Below are 24,679 nucleotides of genomic sequence, written 5' to 3'. Positions count from 1 at the left end.
AACAAATACCGTATTGCTAACACATATATATGGAATCTAAAACAAAAAATGGTTCTGATGAACCTAGGGGCAGGACAGGAATAAAGATACAGACGTAGATAAACAACAAGTTCCTACTGTATAGCACAGGGAACTGTATTCAATATCCTGGGATACACCATAATGGAAAGGAATATTAAAAAAAGAATGTATATATGTGTATAACTGAGTCACTTTGCTGTACAGCTGAAATTAACACAACATTGTCAATCAACTATACTTTAATTTTAAAAAAAATTTTTTTTAAAAGAACCAAATCCATCCAAGACATCAACACATGCATAGCCTTATGTGCTACAGATACAGGAGAGGGAATTTGGGTTTGTCCTGATAAAGGCCTAATGCACAGGGAGCCGCTCTCTGCCATCCCCAGTCACTTTTTTCCCCGGTGGAAATGCCATTTCCTCCTTCCCAAGGCCTCAGGGTGTTTCAGCAGCACGGAGGCCGTCTTCTTGGAAGTGTGTGCGCTCGTGTGTTCCTCTCTGCTGGGAGTGCAGCCTGGAGGGTTGTCTGAGAGGTCAGACAAATGAGAGAACATGAAGCAGCCCCTGCCCCGTGTCTCATCTCCTTTCTTCCTAACGTACTGTGTGTTGGGCGGGGACCAGTACCCTCTTCTTCAGTGCTCTCCTCTGCACACTTCTCATGTACACTGTTTTTCCCCTTTTTATTTGCTGATCAATAAAGCCAAGGGTAGGTCTTGTCTGTTCCCAGCGATAAAGAACTGCACGCATAACTGGTCTTTATCCGGCCCGACAAGCGCCGTTTCTCTTTGTTTTTCACAGTGTTTCTGCGAGATAAGAGGAAACCACCCAGACATGATGCATGACCGGGGAAGTTTTGAAATATTTTATAAACTCATTCTCTATTCTGAGCTGTGGATCAGGGATGGAAAGAAAGAGGGCACCACATAGAACCAAAGTTGATTTTCCTTTTCTGGGTTAAAAACAAGCAGGTGGGGCGGGGAGAGAAAGGAGACATGAATAAATGTTCAGCTGAGGAAAGAATAATCCGGTTTTCAATTATCAGCACAGAAGTCAAATAGGGAGAATTCTAGTCATTCAAATGAGTACGTATCCTGAAAATCCAGTGGCCTTTTCCTATCACAAAAACTGCCTCTGTCACATGGATTCAAGACCAATAGTGGCATACAGGACCTCAGTTCAGGTGAAGAGCCAGATATATTCCTAGGAAATTATGGGATGGGACCAGGATAGACTCCTCTTAAGTTCATGCCCTTTGAGGCTCTTGGCAGGTTTCTGAGAGTAAGCCAGAATGGAGGGGTCGATATGAGGCTGATGATGCAAGATATTACATCGAGTAAGACTAAATGTGAGGTCAGTTGGTGCTGATAAAGGTACAGAGAGTAAGATGTGGTCAGTGGCAAATGAAATTTTGGTAACAATTCGAACGGATGCAGAGGAGGAAATCATTTAGGAGAAGTGTGCCATCCAGCTAAGGGAAAGACCCGAGGTTGAGCCCTGAAATGACGGTGGGAAGGCATGGGAAGATAGGGTCTTTAGGATTTCTAGGCAGAAAGGAGGAGTAAACCCAAGAGGCAAAGATAGGTACCTAATAAAAGGGAAACTTAAGTTGGAACCCATGACGTAATTGTTTCTGAGCAACCAGATGGAAAATGAGGAGATGAAGTCTTAGTGAAGCTGATGTGTTAAATATTCTGCATTACTGTTTCTTTCCACCCCTGCCTAGGTTCATGAACTTTTTTTTTAATTAACAAAATTTTTTTAAATTGAAGTATAGTTGATTTACAGTATTTCAAGTGTACAGCAAAGTGGTTCAGTTACATATATATATGTGTGTGTGTGTATATATATTCCTTTTCAGATTCTTTTCCCTTATAGGTTATTACAAGATATTGAATATAGTTCCCTGTGCTATACAGTAGGTCCTTGTTGCTTATCTATTTTATATATAGTAGTGTGTATCTGTTAATGCCAAATTCCCAATTTAATCCCTCCCCCCCTTTCCCCTTTGGTAACCACAAGTTTTTTTCTATGTCAGTGAGTCTATTTCTCTTTTGTAAATAAGCTCATTTATATCATTTTTTTAGATTCCACATGTAAGTCATATCATATGATATTTGTCTTTCTCTGTCTGACTTACTTCACTTAGTGTGATAATCTCTAGGTCCATCCATGTTGCTGCAAATGGCATTATTTCATTCTTTTTTATGGGTGACTAATATTCCATTGTGTATATGTGCCACATCTTCTTTATCCATTCATCTGTTGATGGACACTTAGGTTGTTTCCATCTCCAGGCTATTGTAAATAGTGCTGCAATGAACATTTTGGTACATGACTCTTTTTGAATTATGGTTTTCTCAGGGTATATGCCCAGTAGTGGGATTGTTGGGTTGTATGGTAGTTCTATTTGTAGTTTTTTAAGGAACCTCCATACTGTTCTCCATAGTGGCTGTACCACTTCACATGCCCACCAGCAGTGCAAGAGGGTTCCCTTTTCTCTACACCCTCTCCAGTATTTATTGTTTGTAGACTTTTTGATGATGGCCATTCTGACTGGTGTGAGGTGGGCTCATGAACTTTAATCACTCTATTGTAGACTTTTGTCTATGTCTATCTCCAGTGCTGGATAGTAAGTTCCTTGTAGGAAAAAAAAATGTGTCCTAGGCTTTCTAGAGTTTCCTCCACAATACCTACTAGAGGGCCTCACTGGAATAGTAGCTCAGTAATGTTAACTGGCAGAATTAATTAATGAACAACTTCCTCTTTATGTGATTATTTTTCCAAATTAAATGCTGAATTTGAAGGGGCCACAAGCTGGATTATATTTTGCCCTTCTAATGTTGCATAAATCACAGGAGCAAGTTATGACTTAAGAAATCATTAGCTATTTCAAAAGGAATGGGTGAGTCTAATGGCAGATATCAGGTAGGAAAATTTGATGTGTGAGTCTTCAGAGAAAGGCCAAAATCCAATAGATTGTTCCTTGATCCCAGATTCATCTAGTCAGGTCAAGGCTGAACTTTAGGTGATTTCTTCTTTTTTTGGTTACTCTGGCTAGTACTTTTCCTGTGTAGGTCTGCCTTTTTGGAAGGTTGGCTTCATGAGAGTAAAGGTCTTGTCGTGTTGTTCACTGTTGTGTCTCCAGCGTCTAGAACAGGCTTTCCTGCTTATAGTAAGGGCTTAAGAAATAATTGTGGAAGGAAAGGGAAGAGGGAGGGAGGGGGTGAATAAAGAAAAGAGGAGAGGGCTTCCCTGGTGGCGCAGTGGTTGAGAGTCCGCCTGCCGATGCAGGGGACACGGGTTCGTGCCCCGGTCCGGGAAGATCCCACATGCCGCAGAGCAGCTGGGCCCGTGAGCTATGGCCGCTGAGCCTGCGCGTCCGGAGCCTGTGCTCCGCAACGGGAGAGGCCACGACAGTGAGAGGCCCGCATACCGAAAAAAAAAAAAAAAAAAAAAAGAGGAGAGGGGGGCTCTGCTTTTCATGGCAGTCCACCTGGCACTTACTCGCTCATCAGTTACCAAAGGCCCCCTCGGGCTCAGAGTCAGGAACCAAGGATACCAAAATGATGAGACATCACAGTCTTTGCATCTGATCATCCAGTAGAGAGAGACAGAGAGAACGCAACAGGTGACAAGTGCTGTGCCAAAGGGAGCATCCAGTGTGCCCCGAGGCAGAGTGGCAGACAGAGAACATTGCAAACGTGAGCAGAACCCTAATAAATGCAATGATGCTATGTAGGCTTGAGAACATTTTAACCTGTATAGCCCTAAAACTGACGGTACCTAGATTAAATAAAATATGGGAGATGGCCTTTTAGTCATTCTCTATTCAGCATCATTTTGATAGTAAAAGTTCTTTTGCCTTGGTCTTTATTGGACTTTGGTTTCCTTCATGGACTGCAGAAGGCTCCAGCGGGTCTGTCATGCAGCAGCTTGTCATAGAATTGTGGCTTTATAAGCACAGTCGAAATGACACAAACTGAAGGCCCATTGTCTGAGCCAGACCCGCGCCATACATCAGAAGTAACAGCTTTGCTAAGCATGGTCGCTTAGGACCAGTCTTTGTTCTTTCCTGAGCAACTTCTTGTTCCTGTGACAAGGATTAATGATATAACAACAGCTGTTAGGTGGTCTCTGCCATTTATAAAAACCTATGGCAGTAAAGGTGTGTGTTTCCCATCAGAACTGCAAATTTTCTGAAAAGGGGAGATAAACTTGACAACAAAGAGAGTATCAGTGGTTTTAAAAAAAAAGGTATGGTGGGCTGAGCTTATTTACAAATAGGAAAAGGCCTGGGGGGATATGCTGATGCACTTTTTAAGCAAGAAAATCCAGTGTCTGAGGAATAATGAAGATCCTGACTTGACTTCTGCTTCTTTTCCTTACTCAGGTGCTGACCCCAGCACAGATCAAATCAATTTGCCAGGCAATCCTGGACTCCGGGAAGCAATATGCCATGAAAAAGAGGAAACCATTCCCACTGATGTATTCTTACTATGGAACCGAATACTTGGGTGAGTGAGGGTGTTGGCAAAGGCCTGGAGGAGGAAGGCAGTCTCTAACAGCAGCATTGGCTAAAGACTGGAAGATTTTGTTTTTGACATAGGTCATGACTATTGCTTTCACTGAGAACCCTTTGAAAGGCCATTTAAAAACAAATATTGATGGATACTACAAAGCACAATTTCATATTTGTTTTCAGAGTCTACCTGTCAGAAATGGAGCTATTTGGGTGGGAGGGAGATGCAAGAGGGAGGGGATATGGGGATATATGTATACATATAGCTGATTCACTTTGTTATACAGCAGAAACTAACATGACATTGTAAAGCAATTATACTCCAATAAAGATGTTAAAACAAAAAAGAAATGGAGGGCCTCCCTGGTGGCGCAGTGGTTGAGAGTCCGCCTGCCGATGCAGGGGATACGGGTTCGTGCCCCGGTCTGGGAGGATCCCATATGCCGCGGAGCGGCTGGGCCCGTGAGCCATGGCCGCTGGGCCTGCGCATCCGGAGCCTGTGCTCCGCAACGGGAGAGGCCACAACAGTGAGAGGCCCGCATACCGCAAAAAGAAAAAAAAAAAAAAAAAAAAAGAAATGGAGCTATTTTAACAATGACTTTCACTAAAGACTAAAATCCTTTATTCTTGATTGTGAATTCACTGGCCTAATTTTGCTGAAAATTAACAGCTTATATGCTCACTGCCAATAGTACGTCTGCACAGGGAAGCAGGATTCAGCTGCTGACAGTTTCAAGTTTTTAATATTAGTGGAATAATAACAGACTACTGAATCACAATGACTACTTTTGAGCTATGAGGCTTGTAAAGTGAAAGTTAGTTACTACCCCTCTGAATCCTTCAGTGGCTCCCCATCACTCCCTGCAAGCATGACTTGCAAGCCCCTTTGTAGATCGCCTGCCTCCCTCTCCAAACTCAAGCTTTATCTCTCCCTTCCCTGGTTCTGTCCAGCGTAGTCTCCAGCAGGCAAAGTGTTCTCATACCTTTGTAACCTTTGTGCCTGTTCCTTTTGCCTAGAATGCCTGGCTTTCCCCAACCCCTTCATCAATCTGTAATACTTACGCCAGACTTCAAACTGGTTCTCCTCCCAATTATGTGAATTCATGATGCTTTGCTTGTCTATATAGGAGCAGCTCATGGCCTGTCGTCCATCCTCCAGATGCTTCTTTCTTACCATGAGCACCTTAAGCCCTCGGATCAGGAGCTGGTGTGGCAGAGCGTGGACTTCCTTATGGAGCAGGAGCAGAACTGCAACTGGCCACCTGAGCTCGGCGAGGCCATCGAGAGGGAGAACGAGCTGGTGCACTGGTGCCACGGCGCCCCAGGTCTCACTCATGTTATTATCTGATAGCATTGCCTTTCATTGGGCTTAGCCAAAGACGGGTGCCTTTTCTGAGAAGTGAGGGTGTTTCTCATCTTATGCCATTACCATGGGAGATGAAAAGGTCAAGATGAAACTTTTCAAAGCCAAGAAAGTCTCCATCAGTAAAGGATGTCCAGAAATGATCCTGTGTTTAAAAAAAATATGATCTTTATCTACAATATTTGTATACAAATTAAACTAGTACTGTCCAACAAAATATAATACGAGCCACATATGAAATTAACTTTCTGGTAACCCTGTTAAAAACATAGAAAGAAACAGGCAAAATGAATTTTAATAATAGATCTACCCCAATATACACGAAATATTATTTCAACATGCAACCAATTTAAAAATCGAGTGACTTCATATTTTTTAAATATCCAGTCTTTGAAATCCCGTGTCTCTGTTATACTTACATCCCATCCTGATACAGACTAGCCACGTTGCAAGCGCTCAGTAACTTCATGGGACAGTGCAGATCTGGAACCTGGCAGTTCAAAACGTGGTCCCTGGACTAGTGGCACGGGAGTTTGTTAGATATCCAGAATTTCAGGCCCCACCCCAGCCCCACTGAATCCAAATCTGCACTTCAACAAGATCCCTAGGTGATTTGTACGCACATTAAGGTTGAAGATGGACTATTCTGTAATTCTTCTCCAAATGACGGTTTCCATTATCACCTAATGAAAAGTCTAGAGAAATGAGAAGCCGTTTGCAGTGAACTCTCTGGAATCGAGCCTGGAAACTTATCAGACCCCATCTTTTCCTTTTTTTTCAATCCCATTACACTGCTAATTAGGCCTTAGAGAAGGGGCAATTCAAAAAAGACAGTGCATTTTGGTCGATTGGCCAGAGGAGAGACTTAAAATACCAAAATAACACACACATTTTTTTTTATAAATTTATTTTATTTATTTATTTTTGGCTGTGTTGAGTCTTCATTGCTGTGCATGGACTTTCTCTAGTTGTGGTGAGCGGGGACCACTCCTCGCTGCAACGCACAGGCCTCTCACTGCGGTGGCCTCCTTTGTTGCGGAGCACAGGCCCCAGGCGCGCAGGCCTCAGCAGCTGTGGCGCACGGGCTCAGTTGCTCCGCAGCATGTGGGATGCTCCCAGACCAGGGCTCGAACCCGTGTCCCCTGCATTGGCAGGCGGATTCCCAACCACTGCGCCACCAGGGAAGCCCAACACACACATTTTTGATTAGGAGTGTTGTTTAATTTTCAAGGCTATGCTTCAGTGCCATGAGTACAGCTGTAAAATATGTTTCATTTCTCTTTCATTTGTTACCTGATTTTTATTACTTCCTTTCCCCTCCTTACCTAATTAATGTTCTTTAATCCAACCGGAATTTCATTTTTTCTTCAGTACAGTTTGAGGTGACGAATAATAGAAGTCTTAGTCCATTGGCCATATTTTCTCTGCCTGCCAGTTTTACTTAAGGAAGGACTTCAAAGGCTCCCGTGTGTGCTTGTACCAGCGCCAGGGCATTGTGCATTATGTCCAGGCTAATTCCCACCAGTGATCATTTGAGCCCACCTTTTTCTTGCTTTGAACTTTCTAAAGAAAAGCAGCAGCTATTTACCATTCTGGAAATGATATCTCTTCATGTTACGCTCAACACTCCCATTTCCTATTCCCTTTAATCATTTTCAGTGAAGGCCTTTGGGTATCCTCCAAGCACCCCAGGATCCTTGAATTTTGGAGATGTTCCAAATTAAATACAGCCTATTTTGAAAGGATTCAATGTATAGTAAAAGCCCTGTGAAGAGTGGGAAGATAATATACTAAAATGAGTGGCTGGGTCACTTAATTGATGTGGGGTTCTTGAAGGGCGGTTATTCCATTCTCTCTGTACATCACATCCCATCTGTCTTTGTAAATCATGGACCATAATAGTACAGCATAGCATTCATCACCTTGGGGGCTTTATTTATCCTCATTTATCATTCATGTTCAGTATCTTGGTTAGATTAAACGCAGGTTGCAGGGTAAAATCATTCAATCCTCATATTCACTGGACTGCCAAAAATAAACTAATTCACAAATGAATAAAGAACCAAATGGAGCCCATTATGTCTGCCAACCCACACTTCCATCTCAAGGGTATTGGTCTTCCTTTTAAGAGATGTGCTAAAAATAGCATCAAGAGTGATTATAAATATGGTAAGTGCAGGTTAAAGCCCATGAAGATGCCTCTGAAGTTGGCAACAGTAAGCTCTCCAAAAATTCTAAAACAAGAGATGACCTAGAAAAATAATTCTCACTTATGTGAGAAGATTTTTTGAGAGTAGATTTATGAACAGTGCAGATGGTTTGGGGCGGCAGACTGATTCTGTGATTAAAAACCTGCCAGAAATAATCCACAGTGTGGAACTTCATCAATGATACCTTATCTTCATCAATGATACTATAATTGTTTCCTACTGACTTTCCTTCAACCCACCTCTACAGGTGACAGCCTTAGTTATCATTTATGCGCTGTGAATATACTTCTGGACTCTTAAGTTAATAACTCTGGGTTCTAATTATAGTTCCGACACTAACCAGCTAAGTAACCTTGAGAAAACCACTTTGTTTCTTTTGTGCCTTTGTTCATCTGTGGAAGGAGTGCATTGAGGTGGAGCAGTGAAACTCAGTCTTTTTTTCACCACAGACCCCTTTAATCCTGTGGACCCTTACCGTTTGTGAGGGATATGGCCCAAAAGATTTGCAGACACCCACATTTATAAATACCCAGTGCGGCGTAGAGTTTTTCTCACTAAATACAATGAAGTATAGCAGGCAGATTCACCTGACCCCTTCCTAGCCTTAAAGATTCTGTAATACAGGTCAAAAGTCATTTACAGGGCTTCCCTGGTGGCGCAGTGGTTGAGAGTCCGCCTGCCGATGCAGGGGACCTGGGTTCGTGCCCCAGTCTGGGAAGATCCCACATGCCGCGCAGCGGCTGGGCCCGTGAGCCATGGCCGCTGAGCCTGAGCGTCCGGAGCCTGTGCTCCGCAATGGGAGAGGCCACAACAGTGAGAGGCCCACGTACCGCAAAAAAAAAAAAAAAAAAAAAAAAAAAGTCATTTACAAAATCATTAAAACAAATACTGTGGCTAAAAGAAACTCTAGATCGCATTATGTTACATCATTACTGTGGTCACACTGACAGAACATTTCCTTTACTCTGGGTGAAACACAGGTGTAGCTATATTTTTTTTAAATTATTTCATTAGGCCTCCTGGGTAGGTGACTTTGAATAGAGAACAGTAAGTACTTGTACAGTGCAGGTGTCTTTGGTCACTAAGCTGTGTAGTGCACACCGTACAATGCGTGCTTCGGTGAAATTCCGGATCCCAGAATGGACCTGTGCGCTGATTCTCTAGGATGTTGAAACGACACGTGCCAAGTCTGGCTATCACGAGGCTCTGCTGGATCACATGTTTCTAAGATTTAGCCTCTCACACCATACTTCTTAAGTAATAATTCATTTTCCCATTTGCATTTGACAAAGACATATATCATTGCTGCCTCCGGGTTTCATGTCAATGCACAATAATCAGTGTTCCCAGGATGAAATGACACCGTTCCCAGAAAATGCAAAGAAATCCAACGTCCTTTCCTTTTAGGTTAAGCCACCTTATTGTGGATTTCATTAGGTTAAGTAAGGAGACAATAGGTGTAGAAGTTTTCAAGGTCCTGTCCATGTACCATTCCATGAGCCAGGCTGCAGGAAGAGGCCCTTTGTCTCTGGCCAGAACCATAGGATCAATACCCATTAAGCTGCCTGGGGCTAATGGCCTGGTTTAGCAATTAGACCATCTCAACCCGTCTTCCTTCCACATCTTTCATCTCCGCTTCAGCATCGGCCTGCGCTGGGGTGAGAAATGGGACTTTATAGGGTCAACAGACATTTGTGGAGGCCTTGCCATGTGTCAAACACCATGCCGCAGATCGGGGAGCAAAAATGAACAATACAGAGTACCTGCCCTTGGGTAGCTGGCACAATACTAGGGACGGCAGCCATGAAAACAAGTAATTTCAACAGACTTACAGATATAGAAAACAAACTAGTGGGTACCAGTGGGTAGCAGTGGGGAGAAGGAAGGGAGGAGGGGCAAGATGTGGGTAGGAGATTAAGAAAGACACACTACTATGTATAAAATAGATAAGCAACAAGGATATATTGTATAGCACAGGGAATTATAGTCATCTTGTCATAACTTTTAATGGAGTTAATCTGTAAAAATACTGAATCACTATCCGGTACACCTGAAACGAATATAATATTACAAATCAACTGTACTTCCATTTAAAAATTATTTATATTAAAAAACAGGTAATTTTAATATGATACTGTGTGAGTGCTAAGGTTTGTATAAGGAGTGATGGGAGCTCAAAGGAGGGATTTCTGGTCCTCCTCCAGGTTCCGGGAAGGCTTCCTGGAGGAGGTGATGCCTGAGATAAGTTAGACTAAGAAAGGTGGGAAGTTTGTTCCAAGAAAAGTCAGTCAGAGGCATGGAACCGCATGGTGAAGGAAGGGGAACTGTGGGGTGGTTTGGTTTCACTGAAGTAAACGCTTCATGGAGGGCATGGGGGAGAAGTGGCAGGAGGACAGAGTAGGAACTGGGTGGCAAAGGGCTCTCTGTGTCTCACCTGGAGAGTAGCTTCACCTGCATTCTGGGTGGCGGGGAAGCTAAGAAGCACAGATGACACCACAGAGTTGCTCTGTCTTGAGGCAGCCAATCATTGGCCGAAACCTGCTGGGGGAGGTGCATAGCATAGCCACCCCTTTGGCTAAGGCCATATCTCCCAAGAAGAGGGCAGCAGTGAGCTTTGTCAGCAATCAACTCACAGCCGCTGGGGGATGGGGCACCTGCCAGTAAAGTAAAGGGATCCGATAGAGCACCAAGGGCTTCCAGTTCACCTGGCCTGTTCCTCCTCCTCCTCTGGCACCCAGGTTAGATAGTGTCATTTCACCAGTGGGCCTTTCCTACCTCCAAGTGTCGGTTAGGAGCCTTCCTCTGTGCTTCCTCAACGCCTCTCTGTCCCCTCACGTAGCCTAATGAATGCCCCAGTTAGGTTGTAAAGACTGATGAAGGCAGGGGCTTTTATTTATTTAGTTTTTAAACCATCTGCTTCTCTTTTTTTATATATAAATTTATTTATTCCTTTATTTAATTTTTGGCCGCGTCGGGTCTTCGTTGCTGCACGCGGGCTTTCTCTAGTTGTGGGGAGCTGGGGCTACTCTTCGTTGCGGTGCACGGGCTTCTCACTGCAGTGGCTTCTCTTCCTGTGGAGCACGGGCTCTAGGCGCACGGGCATCAGTAGTTGTGGCGCATGGGCTCTAGAGTGCAGGCTTCAGCAGTTGCGGCTCGCAGGCTCTAGAGCGCAGGCTCAGTAGTTGTGGCGCACGGGCTTAGTTGCTCCACGGCATGTGGGATCTTCCCGGACCAGGGCTCAAACCCATGTCCCCTGCATTGGCAGGAGGATTCTTAACCACTGCGCCACCAGGGAAGCCCTGGCAGGGGCTTTTAAAAACCTTAGCACCTACTACTGTCCTGGTATATAGTAGATGCTCAATTAATATCTAAACAGCCATCCATTCTGTGAGCTGTCTCTTTCATTAGCCTATTTGCCATCTTTCTGCTGACACGATCAGCTCATAGCTACCCTATTACCCTTCTTTCAGTCTTGGTTGACCCCACAGTGGGGCATTTTGTCTATAATACTAATCACATCATTAAAAATATAAACCAACCAATTCACAACAAAACACTCCCACTGGTTCCCTACTGTGCATGAATACAGTCCAAGCTGCCCAACTGGACTTGTAAAATCATCCAAAATGTGAGCCCAATCTACCCTTCCAGCCCATGGTCCTGTTGCTTAGAACACTGCCCCACTGGTCTTCATGTGACTTGTTTATTGTGGCTTAGAAACTTTGCCCTTGCTGATTTGATGCCTGGAATGCTGTCTCTCCATCTCCTCAGGCCTGCAGTTTCCTATGCATCCTACACAGTCCTGAAGAAAGCCTTGCTTCCATCAAAGCTTCCCCTGGCCCTCAGGGAACTTCCACTTTTCTGATCCCTCTAGTATTATTTTCAGGGCCATTCATTTTATGTCCCCACAGCATCATGAACTACATGTCTTATTATGTATCAGTCAAAAGTACGTATTTTTCTCTCCCTTTATAGACAGTGCCTTCCTGAAGGGCAGGAATCGTGTTTAGCATTTATTTTATATCACCCAGGGCCAGAACTGGCGACATAATTTGGGGGACCCAGTACAAAATAAACATGCAGACCCCTTTTAAAAAAATTATTAAGAATTTCAAGATGGCAACAACAGAGCATTCAATCCAGGGTGGGGCCCTTCTGGAGGCCCTTTGTGAGGCTGTACAGGTCACACGCCCATGAAGCTGGCCCTGCCTAAGGCTGTGCATACAGCAGATCATCAATGAGCACTTTCAGATGAATGGATACGGTGAATGAATGAATGTGCCATTAACTGAGTTCAATTCTTTTAAAAATCATTCTTTGTGGGAATGACACTTCCTTCCTAAAACTGAAGGAGGACAGTGCTATAGGTGACCATTGTCAGTGGTTGACTGGGAAGCACTGGCTGAGGAGAGCCCGTTGTTATGTGTTCGTCATAGGGAGTGTTAAAGGATACATTTTTAAAAGAGAATAAAATCATGACTCTCATACAAACATAAACATATGTCAACAATTTTAACTCATAAATGAATGAGGGAACCACAAAGGTATTACAACTGGTTCAAAGGAAAATCCAAAGAGTGGACATATTTCTAGGCTGTTAGGAACGCTGACATGAGTTTACTTAATAGATGCAGAAGCTAGCTGCTTCCACGAAGACTGAGGGAAGTCAATGCAGCGTCCACCATACAGAATGTGAGTTTCTAGAGACAGGTATTATTTACATTACTGTCAGTTTTCTACAAGATAATTTCTGTCTTTACACAATTGTAAAATAGGCTAGTCAAAGACAAAGGCAGAGATAGCCTTGATGGATGAGCTAGTCAAAATATCTACTAAATTCCAGTCTTTCCCACTTTCTATACTAGAAGGGTAGGTGAGGCAGGAAAGAAAGTGATCTTGTGTTATTAATCTCCTCTCTGAATATGAGCACCTGGAATGTGGAGGAAATTGTTTCTATTAATAGCTGTCACTTCTCTTGTTTCCATTCCTGCCTGTGTAATTGAGATTGTCTTGGCTGAGGAGTTTTGAAGGAACCTGTCTTTCCTTAGAACAATCAAGTGGGGAGGGCCTCACTTCACAGCTGAAGCCAGTGTCTTGGCCAGGTTACTTGGGATCATTGTTGTTTTTGGAAGGACTCCCAGTTTGGCTCTTAAGAAAATGTGTGTAGTTATAAGTACTTTAACACTACAAATTCTGAACATCCGTGGGGGAATGGGCAAACTGTGTAACCATTTAGCCATTCCAAATAGCCAGATATGCATAATGCTTACCAGGGTATGTGTCATCAAATATTAGCCCATTTGTAAATTATGAATTTTATCAATCTAGATAGTTGTTGCTCTTTCTCTCAGGGCCAGTATCACCGTACAATTCAAACAACTTAAACTAAATCTCACAGGTAAAATAAGATTCCCTTGGAGAAGATCCTATAGCCTTGCTACTCAAAATGTGGTCCCCGGAAGGGCTGTCGTTAGAAATGCAGTATCTCTGGGCCCACCTTAGACCTACTAGATTAGAGTGGATATTTTACCAATACATTGGTGATCTGTGAGCCTCTTAGAGTTTGAGAAGTTCAGCTCTATAGTATTAAGCCCTGAAAATCACCTCTAATGTCTTTGATGTTTTCACAGGAATTGCCTATCTGTTTGCAAAAGCTTATCTGGTTTCCAAGAAACCACAGTACCTGGACACATGTATCCGGTGTGGGGAACTCACGTGGCAGAAGGGCCTGCTAAAGAAGGGGCCAGGGATTTGCCACGGGGTAGCTGGCAGTGCCTATGTCTTCCTGCTGCTATACCGGCTCACGGGAAACTCTAAATACATCTACCGAGCCCAAAGGTCAGCCTTTCTTTGCATGTTTTTTTTTTTCTCCAAATGTTAATACAATTAATGTTCTGAACAGGTAATAGAGTCACATAGTTTTTTTTTTTTTGTTTTTTTTTTTTTTTTTTTTTTTTTTTTTTTTTTGTTTTTTTTTTTTTTTGCGGTATGCGGGCCTCTCACTGCTGTGGCCTCCCCCGTCGCGGAGCACAGGCTCCGGACGCGCAGGCTCCGGACGCGCAGGCTCAGCGGCCATGGCTCACGGGCCCAGCCGCTCCGCGGCATATGGGATCCTCCCAGACCGGGGCACGAACCCGTATCCCCTGCATCGGCAGGCGGACTCTCAACCACTTGCGCCACCAGGGAGGCCCCGAGTCACATAGTTTTAAAGTGTAAAAAGAAATACTTCCACTGTGCACTATAGCAATTTAGTTCACTTCCCAGGAGACAGTTACCAGTCTCTTAGTTATCTTCTCAGGGATATACATATCTGTATATATACACAAGCAGATAGGCATATATGTAATATTTTGTCCCTCTTTTTGTTACAAATGGTAGTACTTCACTATCTTAACGATCACCCTAAATCAGTAAATAAAGGACTTTTCATTTTTATTGCTGCATAGTATTACATCTTCTGAATGAGCCATAGTTTATTTAACCAGTCCCATATGGAGGGCAATTTGGATTCTTCCCAATATTTTGCATTACCTATAATGCTATGATGAAAAACATTGTACATATATCATTTTGTTCACGTATGGGTACATCTGTAAGTAAATCCCTAGAAGTGGAATTACTGGGCCAAAAGATATGTATATTTGTGATTTTTTTTTATTGTGGTGAGAACACTTAATATGAGATCTATTCTCTTAGCATATTTTAAAATGTACAGTAATATCTTGTTAGCTGTAGGCACAATGTTGGACAGCAGATCTCTAGAACTTATTCACCTTCAGTAACAAACTTTATACCCATTGAGCAAAAACTCCCCATTTCCCCTCCCCCACCCCAGCCTTTGGCAGCCCTCATTGTATTCTCTGCTTCTATGAGCTTGACTGACTGTTGTACATTCCTCATGCAAGTGTTATCATGGAGTATTTGTCTTTTTGTGACTGGCTTATTTCACTTAGCATAATGGCCTCATTTATCATTTAGAACAGTGACTGGCACCGTAGTAACTGCAATGTAAGTGTTCACTGTTATTATCACTAACAATTTGAGTTATATCATTCTAGACATTTCTCTATGCATGAATGTATGTTCCTATATATATATATATGTATTATACGTACATATTAATAAGATCCAACAATTATGTATGTGTAACAGTACTATACACACTGTTTGCAGTTTATAATTTTAAATAAACAATTTTTAAGGGACATCCTTTATTTCAGTTTGTATAGATCTATCTCATTGTTTTAATGACTATATAGTTATTTATTATAGTTGTACCATGATTAATTTAACCAATCTTTAAGTAATGGACACTTGGTATATGTGCAATCTTTACTAACACAAACAAAATTGTCCCAAATATCCAATACATACCTTTCTGTGCACTATGAGAAAAATTTTTAAATTGAAGTCGTTAAATCCAGAGGTATTTTAAACTGTCTTTGTCTTTTGCCCATTTTTTCCTATTGTGATGCTTATTTTGAGGACTGTAACTCTTTGTCAATATATGCTGTAAATATTTTTCTACTTTGCCATTTTTCTTTCAACTTAGTTCATGGTCTTTTGCCAGACAAAAATTTTAAGTATTTTTCTTGATAAAGTTGTCAAACTTTCAAGATTTCTGGACTTTGTGTTATAGTTAAAAAGACCTTTCCCACTCTAAGATTATAAAAATATTAATTTACATTGACTTTTAATACTTTTATGATTTTATTTTCATTTTTAAAATAAATTTGTACCCCTTCACCCATTTCTCCCACCAATTTAGAAGTTACTTTAACTTTTAAATCATTGATAAGTTTAGAGCTTACTTTTTAAAATAGTGTCAGATGGATATCTGTCTTTGTGTTTTTTAATGAAAAAACAAAACTTTCCCATAACATCTGTTGGCCAATTACCCCAATCATCTGAAATTCCAGTTTTATCATAAACTGAATTTATATAAATGTCTGGGTTTGCTTCTGGACTTTCTATATTTCATTATTCATTTATTTCTAGTTTTTCTTAGCTGTTCTCTCTCATTCTTCCAATTGTATTTTAGAGTCAATTGTTCAAAAATTTAAAAATCCTACGGACATTTTATTGGAATTTCAATGAATTTATATGTTACTTAGTGAGAATTCACATTTTTAGAATACTGAGTTTTTCCATCCAAGAGTATGGTATGTTTTCCCTTTATTTAAGTTTGTAAAAATGTCATTTGGTAAAGTTTTGATCTTATGAAGAAGGACTTGTATGTTTCTTATTAATTTTATTACTATGTATTTTATGTTTCCAGGATTGTGAGTGGAATCTTTTCCTCCCTTATGTTTTCAGGTCATTTATTACTGGCATTTATGAAGACTTTAAAAAACGTACATATTATTTCAGTTTAGCAATCTAAGACGCCCTTCTCTCATATAAATCTGCATTGTATCTTACAAACGTCTTAGTTTTGATAAATATCAAAATGATATATCTGGCCACCTTACTGAACTCCATTAATCTTTCTATTAGATTCCATTGGGTTTTCTAAGTAGGCACATATATTATCTGCAAATAATTATAATTTTGTTACTTCCATTCTCAACTATATACTTTTTTTTCATTTCCTATCTCATGGGTCAGAATCTCCATAACAATGTTCAATAAAAATAAGGATAATAAACATCCTTGCCTTTATGCTGATTTCATTAAGAGTGAGTCTGTATTTCACCGTGATTTTTTTTTTTTTTTTTTTTTTTTTTGCGGTACGCGGGCCTCTCACTGCTGTGGCCTCTCCTGTTGCGGAGCACAGACTCCGGACGCGCAGGCTTAGCGGCCCTGGCTCACGGGCCCAGCCGCTCCACGGTATGTGGGATCTTCCCGGACCGGGGCACGAACCCGCGTCCCCTGCATCAGCAGGCGGACTCTCAACCACTGCGCCACCAGGGAAGCCCTCACCGTGATCTTTTAACTTTGCTTCTTATAATGTGTATCATGTCGGATTATGACACTCCTCTGTTCAGGATAATCTGATGGCTTCCCACATGAATCAGAGTAAAAGCCAAAGTCAGTTCTCTGAACAAAAAGCCCTCCAGGATCTTGCCTCCCGTTACGTCTCTGATATCATGGCCTACTTGTCTTGCTCCTGGTTCTTTGCACCACAGTGGCTTCCTTGTGACTCTGTTAAGATACCAGGTACAATCTCTACCTCAAGGCCTTTGAAGTTTTTGTCTCCTTCACCTGTGATGTTCACTTTCTACGTATATGTCCCAGTTCTCTCACTTCATTCAGACCATCACTCAAAAGTCATTTTGTCAGAGAGGTCTTCCCAAGGCAATTTTTCTAATATTCAATCTTTAAAAAAAACATAAAATACCCTTTATGATATTTGCATGTATGCACAGAAGGAAAAATACTAACATATGTGAGTCCCCCATTTGTAGCTCCATTGTTTTGGAAGTCTGTTAATATATTTTGATTCATGGCTCCCTAATCTGTTTAGGTTGCAACCTGACCCTTTATTTCCCAAATATAGGGGAAAAAAGTCATTTGGGATCTTACTTAGGCTAATGTGATATCACCTTTGGAATAAATTTCATTGGGGTTGTCATTCTCTAGAAAGCCTAGTAAAAAAAATCAGAACAACCCCTCTATTTTTCTGGGAGACTGGTCCTAGCTTACAGAGTCTTAATTATAAGTCTGGGATTACAGGGCCCTTCAGACAACTTAAATTTCTCACTTACAGATAAGGACTGAAAATGTGCAGGTTATATCTGAATATTGTTTGGGCATTGCATTTAATTGTTTGGTGTACTGAAATTTCCACTTCATCATAACTCAAAGTTAAATATGGTGTGGTCCAAATTGGGGAGACTTCCTTTGGCCGTTCCTAAAACAGTAAAGTCAAACAATATGTACCTTCCTGGAATAAACATTACTTGGTCATCGCCTACTACTCTTTTAACACAGAGTTGGAATTTATGGTTCCAGAAAAATATTTGACCACCTTTTCAGTTTCCTCTATGATTATTTAATTATTCCGGTTTTCTACCTCTTTTTGAATTACTTTTGTTAGTGAATAAACTACTATAAAAGCATCTAGTTCATATGTATTTTCGAATGTTTGACATAAAGTTCTAACAGTATAGTTCCATGATATTTAAAATTTCCCATGTCTGTGATTACATGCCATTTCACATTCCTAATGGTTTTTCTTTTTGGCCAGACACACCAGCATTTTGTCTATGTTGCTTATCCTTTCAAGGAACTGGCTTTTGGTTTTTATTAATTATTTTTGTTTTTCTCTTTTGCTTCCTAATTCATTGTTTTCTGCCTTTATTTTTGATTTTCCAATGTTCCTTCCCTTTATTTTGTTATTTTCTACAGTTTTTAAAAAGTGCTTAATTAGAATACCTTCCATCTTTATAACATCAACAACAACAACAACTCAGATCAATGAATTTTCCTCTGAGTTCAGTTTTGGTCATAGTTAATAGGTTTTGATATGTAATGTTATCAGTGTCTGTAATTCTTTTTAGTTCCATAATTACCATTCTGACTTCTATTTTGACAGAGCTTTTTAGAAAAATGAATTTGTTTGTTTGAATTTTGCACCATTGGGTAAATTTTGGAAACAATCATTTTCACTTTAGTATGATAACATGTTGTGTAGGTCAGAATACAATGAAACTGCTACTCTCACACATTGCGGGTACTCTTGTAAATTGCTATATATCATTTAGAAGTTATTTTGAAAAGCACAAAAAATGTTTATCATATTACTTTTAAATAAAAAAATGTAGGATAATAAATATTATACAGACTATGATTTCAATAATGTAATAAATAAATCTAACTCTAGGGGGGAAAAAGGTCAAAGGAGGGAGCAAAATTAACTGTGGATTTCTCTTAAAATATGGTGGGATGGTTGTCTCTATTTTACAAATATTCTGCTATACTATGTTTTTGTGAAAAAAATTCTGTTTACCATGTATGGAATGCTTGCTCTTTGCTCAGAGCCCTAATATATGGTATCTTTGATCTTTACAGATAATCTTATGCAATTCTGCAACTTCACCGTTTTAAAGTCAGATTAAGAAATTTGCCAAAGGTCATCTAACTTGAAATTATCAGAGTTGCATATTGCAACCCCAAAGTCCTTCCTCTTCCTGCTACACCAGGACTTCGCAATCTAGGATTAGTGAATTTACTTGAGAAAAGTATTACATTTCAAGCTGAAATGTAGCATTTCCTTCAATTCTGAATTCGCAGTAGCTGTGACTCTGTCACCAATAGATGTCATAGATATTCTTATGTTATTAGTCTTGTTGCAGATATTGTGAAATATATTTTACTCCCATCACTACTTAGAAATGTCAGCAGTTATTAGACCCACTACTAGATCTTGTTATTTAATGTGTTAATAAAGAATCCATATATCACTGTATCACAAATTCGGTTGAAAACTTTTTACTAACCATGCTTTAATATAATTAATTTCCTTGGGAATCCTGTGTATTTTTCTTTACATATTTGAAGACTTTTTTTTTTTTCTGAGAAGGAGTCCAGGCTGCCAAATGATCCATAGCACTAAAACAGTTAAGACTCCTTGAAGCTATACCACGAAGTTTCAGTGTGTAATTACAAATTTTGAATTAACTCTTAAGATGCATCATTATTCTACTGTTTCAAATTTTGACTTCCATTAAAAATTGTTGCATATTCAGGAAAACCGTTGAGAGAAAAATTGTCCCAGACAGAATTGCAGTATGTTTCCTGCTGAGTTATTTTAAGCTACTGTCAATTCTAAGAGCCCTAAAAAGATCAAACAAGTAATTACTCTTCATAGGACCCCCTGTGTAGTCGCAATAATCTAAATTTATGGCAGAATCAGCTGTCAGGCCTTTTCAACCTGTGAGCTCTAGCCTCTGAAGTGGTGATTATTTTTGTTGTTGATGGGAATGGATAGAGGAAGTCTGTAAGGAGGTGACAGCACTTTAAAACCTGTAAAAGCTACTAAAAATGTTACTCGTTATAAATGATTTGAATAGGCTTTGTGGCAAATACAGGTAAAAGAAAAAAAGATAGAGAATTTAGAGGTCAGTGGTTTATTTTTAAGGCAGGTGTCCTAAAAGTAATCTATCTTGTAGCTGAGTTTGCCATTTGATGTCATGATTATAAAATGTTGCTTGCCTTTTCCCATTCGTCTTATTCTTTGGTTTGCCCAAAGCACAGATTGTATAAAACCTTGCCCATTTATTTTCAGTCTCTGCTCTCTGTCACATATAAATGAAACCTAGCTCAGAAATAATATGCCTGCAGAAACACAGCATATTTACTGTTTTTAAAGCCAGAGGCCTATATCAGATTGCTTCTATTCAAGATAAATAAAAGTATGGCTATTTATCTGTCTTTTTTACTTTTAATTATCGGATGACAGAAGGAATGAAATCCTCAGAAACTGCTTTGCTTTGCAAATGCCGAAAATAGTTGAATTTGCTTGCCAATATGATCTGTTGTGAAACATACACAATGGCATAATGGCTTCTCCGTTTTTTAACAGGGAAGAAAGCTTCCTTAAGATATTGTACACATCTGGAAAGAGAATGATGCTAAAACTTGAACTTAGCGGAGAGGAGGAAGAAGCAACCCAGGGCCAATAATATGGAAACACTCATGTGAAAACTGTTCATATTTTCTCCTTCTCTTAGGTTTGCTGAATTTTTGTTTACCGAGGAATTCAAGGCTGGTTCCCGGGTCCTTGAAAGTATATACAGCTTGTATGAAGGCTTCTCCGGGACGGTGTGCTTTCTGATTGATCTGCTGCAGCCCAACCAGGCTGAGTTCCCTCTCTTCAGCGTCTTTGTTTAGAAGGCTCCGTGTCCCACCGTGGCCCTGCAGAAGGTTCCTGAGATTTCCTGAGCTTACTACCTGGCAGTTTCCACATAAGCCACATTCAATGGTATCAAAACCATGAGCCTTAACATTGCTGTCGGAAGGGAGGGAGCAAGCAGGTGAAGGCAACATGATACCTGATTGAAGGGAGAACAGTGTGAGAACCTGCAAACATAAAGACACCACAACTCTTCTAAAACCCCTAGAGATGGAATAGTTCAGGGAATAGATGTGAGACCAGAGATCAGAGGAAAAAGGGAAAGAGAAATCATCTGGCTTTCACTTGCGGGATAGAAAACAAAATTGAAATGTGGACGATGGCAATGAAATGCCAAAAATACCTTTGCAGTTGGAGAGAGAATTTGACCATTTGTGGGTGCCCTCCACCCCTAAATTCAGAAAAAAAGACGATCAGAAAACTAAAGTAATTGCCCAGCTCAAACTGCTAGGAGGGACGTGTCAGGTTGCCGAAGGGCAAAAAGGGAAACTCTTGGTTGTCCTTTGCCTTTACTTATTGAAATTCATGATTTTTAATGAATGGAGAAATTTGCATATGAATCTCTATTTTTTATCATTACCCTGGGCACTTTAAAGAGGTCATATCATAACTTAGTTTAACCCCCCAAATTCCAAGTTCCCTTAGGTCTTAGAGCATCTCTCTTCCTGGGTTCCTTTTTCTTTCCGAAAGCTCAATTAGAATAGCAAAACTCACAGGCTAACAAATACTGTAGCAAGTGTTATACTGTCAAGTGTTTTTCTCAACTTGAAGCATAAGCTGTGTACTGTCTATTGTGAGTAATTTTTTAAATGCTTATGTAATCCCTATGAAGCTATTAGCTGAACTGTAAAATATACTCGTGGAAAAAATCACTCATCTCAAAGATCAGGGTAACCACCATGAAGGTGGGTCATTTCCGCCTTGGATGGAATACTGTGTCCCCTGGGACAGGCACACAGTGGCCTAGAAAGGGACCAGGGATTATGAAAAGAACGCTGCTCAATTTTATACTGTAAGATTAAGAGATGCGTGAACTCCCTGGCTGATCACCTTACCCTCCAAGACACAGGCTCCACTAGAATTTGTCTACAATACCCAGTGAGCCAAGTTGTCCTATTAAATTCAGCCCTGCCATAAACACATAGAAGCTGTAAAACTACTTCAAGTAAATAGTGTTTCCAGAACATTGTGGGAGCATCTGTCACTTCAATACTCAGAACATGAGTTTATCCATTTTCTAGAATTTGGTCGGTGTCAATTACATATATCAGAGTGAGGAGGAAATTGCATACCGTATAATATTTAACAATTATTTAAATAGTCATTAAATATTTGGATATACGTGATAGATGTAGAATATGTATCATTAAGTGCTTAGGTTTACATCAGGATGTATATATATCTAGATATGTATCTAGATAGATAGATAGATAGATACCTAAGCGCTTATTCAGTTCAGTAGTTCCTAACTTCTTGATTCATAGATGAACTTTGGGAGGAGTTGGGGAATATTTTGTTGCCTAAAAATGTGTGTGTGTGTGTATGTGTGTGTGTGTATGCACGCTCTTTTTTCTGCAAAGAGGATCTCTAGCATTCACAAGATTCTCGAAGAATCTGGGGCTGAAGAAAGGTAAGAACTGTCTGGATATTTTCTGACTTTCTTTATGTTTGCACTCATCAGAACAAACTAGGACAAAGTGGTTTTGAAAAGCATGTATGTTTGTAGCTCATTGTTTCATTTTCATATCCTCAGATATAAGTATATAAAATTGGCCTCAATTGTTCACCTTTGAACATACTCAGATTGGGGCAATACCCCATAAATAGCAGCTTTCAGGTGACTCCCAAAGTTGGGTTCTACAAGTTCTTTCATGAATGGTCAAGGACCTCTCAGAAAGCCTTAAGACAAAATGCCTTCTACAAAGTAGTCTCCTTTTGAAATGATAGTGGTAGCTGCTTTCCACCATCTGGATTTAAATTCGTTTCATCTGACCCCTATAGGCTGACGGTAATAAACATTCAATATACAGGGCTTTATAGAACGCATGCGTTTTTCATCGTCCAGCAACCCTTCAAGGTGATTTACGTAATTGATCCAAAGTCTCACAGTTAGGAAGGGGCAGAATGAGGATTGAGACCCAGGGTTTCACTTCCCACGTGTTATGTATTTGGTAGTCTAGACTAGAACCTGGGGATACAGCAGTGAACAAAATACCCTAGGAAGTTAGCTTCTGTTTCTGTTTGCTGATCCTTCCACCATTCATCCTTAAGACCTAAGCACTAAGAAGTGATCATCTAGCTCAACATACCAGTTTCATCTCTAGGAACTTCAGAAAAACTGGACTCATTTCTGCTCACCTGCCCTTCTAAGGTCCAGTATGGTAACTATCATGTTGTTGTGCTAATCGTTGTGAAAAGGCAACCATTTTGTCAAATCCAAGAAAAGGCCATGTTTGTGTCTTTATGAATTGACACCTCAGTAAATTAGAAACAAGGGTAAGCTTGTTCAGCACTTAAACATGTTGAATGTTTTTATTTTCCTGAGAGAATAGAATTACAAGTTTGGGTAGGTCTTCTTCTATCTTGTTTTCCCAAGAAGTGGGAAAAAGACCCTTTAGTGTTGCTGTAGAAAAGTGTGGCATGTCACTTCTTGTTTAATTAACCAACCTGTTCCCTTCAATGTAATATTCTTTTTTGAATAGCGCTGAAGTGTGTTGCCTCTTGAGGGTATTTTCACCACCACTAGTATAACTTTAATGTTATTTACTATATGTGATACGAACAATTATAAACCTGAAGATAACAGTGGAAATTTGAGGATAGATTGAAAGAATCTCTCAGCAATGGGGGAGACTGCCTTATACTTGGAGAACAGGAAGTTTTGGAAAGTATTACAACTCCGTGTATTTTGTTTCATTAACACAATTATGTACCTTCTCTTTCATGTACCCCCCCACCATGTATCTTTATTTTGCCTAATCCCATTTCAGTCATCAGATTTTACTTTTTTATTCCATTTGTAACCTGGTAACTGAGAACAGAGGTTTGAGAGCATATATTCCCCTGTGCTTCTTTAGGTAATTGACTACACTATTAAGATAATTGTATTCACTTTCTGATAACTCTGAGAAACAGAGTCATTTTCTTGGCCTGTGATAAATTGGAACTTTTCCATGGCAATTTGTATCTTTAACTTTCTTTGACACACTTAATATTTTAATCAAGACAGTGTTCAAATTGTTTGAATTTCTGTAGAGAGCAAATCTCAATAATTTCAATGCAACAAATGTAAGTTTGTGATTTATAGCCATGTTCAGGGAACACATGATTAAAAGAAAAAACATTAGTAATGCAAAGAGCCCTGTTTTGGAAATCTCAAATCCTTGCTTGGTGACCTCCATGGGTAGCTATAATCACCATCATCATCACCATCACCCTCTCCACCTCACAGGGTAGTCAGTGATAAAATGGATATAAGAGAGTTTTATAATAGGCAGGTCCTTTATATGTTTAAAATGGAAGCTATATATATATATATATATATATATTTTTTTTTTTTTTTTTTTTTTTGCGGTATGTGGGCCGCTCACTGTTGTGGCCTCTCCCGTTGTGGAGCACAGGCTCCGGACTCACAGGCTCAACGGCCATGGCTCACAGGCCCAGCCGCTCCGCGGCATGTGGGATCTTCCCAGACCGGGGCACGAACCC

General features: G+C 40.3%; 1 protein-coding gene across 1 annotated transcript in view; it reads left to right on the top strand.

Annotated features, from left to right (window-relative positions):
- Positions 1-24,327, top strand: part of LANCL3 (LanC like family member 3) — a 94,779-nt gene extending 70,452 nt beyond the window's left edge. The window contains exons 2-5 of the mRNA XM_060087077.1: positions 4,414-4,537; positions 5,670-5,867; positions 13,746-13,953; positions 20,790-24,327. Coding sequence (XP_059943060.1) covers positions 4,414-4,537; positions 5,670-5,867; positions 13,746-13,953; positions 20,790-20,949 — 690 coding nt within the window. The 3' untranslated portion in view covers positions 20,950-24,327. The remainder of the gene's footprint in view (positions 1-4,413; positions 4,538-5,669; positions 5,868-13,745; positions 13,954-20,789) is intronic.
- Positions 24,328-24,679: the final 352 nt, after the last annotated feature.

Source organism: Mesoplodon densirostris, chromosome X (genome assembly GCF_025265405.1).
Source record: "Mesoplodon densirostris isolate mMesDen1 chromosome X, mMesDen1 primary haplotype, whole genome shotgun sequence".
Taxonomy (NCBI): Eukaryota; Metazoa; Chordata; class Mammalia; order Artiodactyla; family Ziphiidae; genus Mesoplodon; species Mesoplodon densirostris.
Note: the sequence above shows the minus strand (reverse complement) of the source record. Positions and strands in the feature narration are given on the sequence as shown.